This window comes from Morone saxatilis, unplaced genomic scaffold (genome assembly GCF_004916995.1).
Source record: "Morone saxatilis isolate NCDOM2014 unplaced genomic scaffold, NCSU_SB_2.0 Contig9, whole genome shotgun sequence".
Lineage (NCBI taxonomy): Eukaryota > Metazoa > Chordata > Actinopteri > Moronidae > Morone > Morone saxatilis.
In genome coordinates this window covers 22,463,208-22,465,791 of record NW_023340268.1, presented here as the reverse complement: position 1 = coordinate 22,465,791, position 2,584 = coordinate 22,463,208, and the positions used below count along the sequence as shown (strand labels likewise).

Sequence of the window (2,584 nt, the reverse complement as noted above, 5' to 3'; positions counted from 1 at the left end):
AGATTATCTGTCTCATGTTGTACTGTCAGGATATAGTGAAAGTTTCAGCAAATATGATAGTTTAACAAGTTGAGATCTGAGTGTGCTGATAGTAATATGTAGCTGTGATGTTCTTTTCAGACTCCTGGATGTTGGAGTGAGGAAACAAGAGAGAAGAGGAGCACCCACCAGCGCTCTGCGTCCTGGGGCAGCGCCGACCAGCTCAAAGAGGCATGAATGCAAATACAAACACATTAGGCCAAACTAGGGCTGTCACGTTCATCAATCAAGTTTGATTTGATGATTTGATGAATGAAAATGATCTCAAACCACCAGTAAACATTATACTATAGGGTAAAACATATGCTCCTACTAATGGGCTGCATGTGCTTGCATATAATTTTGCATATAAATCTTATTGGTAACAGTAGGGTTGTGCGATATGATCAAAATTTTATATCCCTTATCCCTAACGATACATATGGCGATACAGCACATTTTTTGTAAATAAAAAAAAAAAAGTTTATATTTAAAATTACCATATGGAAAGGCCTATTTATTATTAACTTTGAATACTCAATGTGAAAATGTTTTATCAAGCAAAAATATACAAAAATGAATGCATAAAATCTTTTCAATGATTTTCAGCTACGTCCATGTGACAGAAGTAGCTTTTTTTAGGTACAAGCTCCTCGTTCTGTCTTGGCTGTCCTCCTCTTCATAATGAGCCCGTTCTGTGTCACGTTCGCTGTCTTCCATGTTTGTTTGTGTTGCTTCCATGCAAATTTCCCGCTATGGCAGAAGCATGAACTGATAAGTTGTATTGGTTGATTAAGATGATTAAACTTTCTGCCCTTCACCGGTTGCGGAATGCCTCGTATAAGGTGCTATTCTAACCACATTCTCAAATCCCATCGCACACAGACCGTAAATTAACAGTGTCATGAGTCTGGGTTTAATTCGGCACATATTTAATCCATCTACCAGCACTTATTTTAGTGAGAAATAATAATTTATGAAACGGCCCGCCTTATATTCCCACACTTTTCTTCCACTTACAAAGGCTGTAGTGGGTCGAGGCAACAAAATTGTCCAAAAGTTTATGTTTATAGATTATATTGATGCTGTATGGACAGGAAGGTACACCCTTAAGTATGTGTTTGTAGATTAGTTACGGACATGTAAGGCATTGTTAAAATGTCATATTTCTTAGAGGGAGTTTGGCATAACATTTTCCCTGTATGTGCAGAACACAATGAAAAACTTAATATTTTTATATACATTAGTGCAATAAACTTAGATTTATAATGAAAGAGCATCTATATTGGTCATGATCAAAACATAAAAAATGTGACAACCGTACATTATTATCACATTATGCCACGTTGTGAATTGAATTAAAGGTAAATGTATAATAGTTGTAATGGACACTCATCTGACAGAAATAATACAGCAGTATTTTCTAACAATGGACAGATGATGCAGTGCCTTTGTTGACTAAGAAGCAAGAACATCTCATTTTGTTAAACTCCTGTCTCCTCGACTCCTCCACTCGCATCTCTGGTGGGAGGGACTAGAGAGGGATTGAGGATGTACAAACTGGGGAATGAAAAAGGCCTACTGAATCCATGGCCACATTATATATCCCATTTACATCCTCTAAAGCATTATGGGAACTGTAGTTTTAATATGTACAGCTTTAGACTTTGAAAACCCCTAACCCTTTAAAGTGTTACTTACTCATACTAAAAGTCTTTTTACCAACCTTACCTTTACGCCTTTGAAAATCCCCTTACACCGTGTACACACTATCACCAGGCCTCTGCATTTGTAGCAATACCTGTTTCTTACCTATGTTCTCATCTCTCGGTGGCACTGTTGATGATGACATGATGAAACATGGTGAATTGTTTGACCTATCAAACCTACACGCTTTCCATGTGAAATGATAAAACAGTAGTGAATAAAGAGCTGTTTTATTGACATTTTCTCCAGGCTGTAGCGCTTGATTTGGTATTGTGTCTTTATGGTGCTTATGGCAGCAACAGACACATCCTCTGAAGCTGTACCCAGCACGGCACTATCGGCCCCTCTCAGCTCCACCCTGCTGATACTCAGCAGCAGCAGGGAGGTGGCAGATAACGCTATCTCACTCTTAACTACTCACTTCCCCTCTTTGAAACGGCCATAACCCGCTGCAATTTATGGTCAGCCAAGCCCCATCTGGCTCCTCTCCACCTCCTGCACTCCTGCAGCAGAGTGAACAATAAGGGCCGGCCGGATGACAGCTCAGCCCTCGCTAATGTGTGCACAGCCACGTTACTGAGTTACAGGGCTGCAGAGGAGGGGCAGTGCTGGCACCATAACCTACAAGNNGGGGGGGGGGGGGGCTGCTGCTGCAGCTGCAGCTGCATCTGCATCATTTATTATGTTTTTTTAGTCAAAGTAAACCTTGTCTTGGCTCTTGTCATAGTTTTTAAAAAAGTGACTGACTCTTATGCTGATGTAAGTCTAAGCACTAGGAAACTATTTTTTACTTCCTGTCTAGAACCAGGAAGCGGGTGCACATGCCATCACAAAACACATATACTTCTTTTTTTTTTTT

At 39.9% G+C, this 2,584-nt stretch overlaps 1 protein-coding gene across 1 annotated transcript in view; it reads left to right on the top strand.

Annotated features, from left to right (window-relative positions):
* glcci1a (glucocorticoid induced 1a) overlaps positions 1-2,584 on the top strand; it is a gene marked incomplete in the record, with an annotated part of 18,623 nt that overhangs the window by 14,559 nt on the left and 1,480 nt on the right. The window contains 1 exon segment of the mRNA XM_035681445.1: positions 121-210. Within this exon segment, the coding sequence (XP_035537338.1) occupies positions 121-210 (90 nt within the window).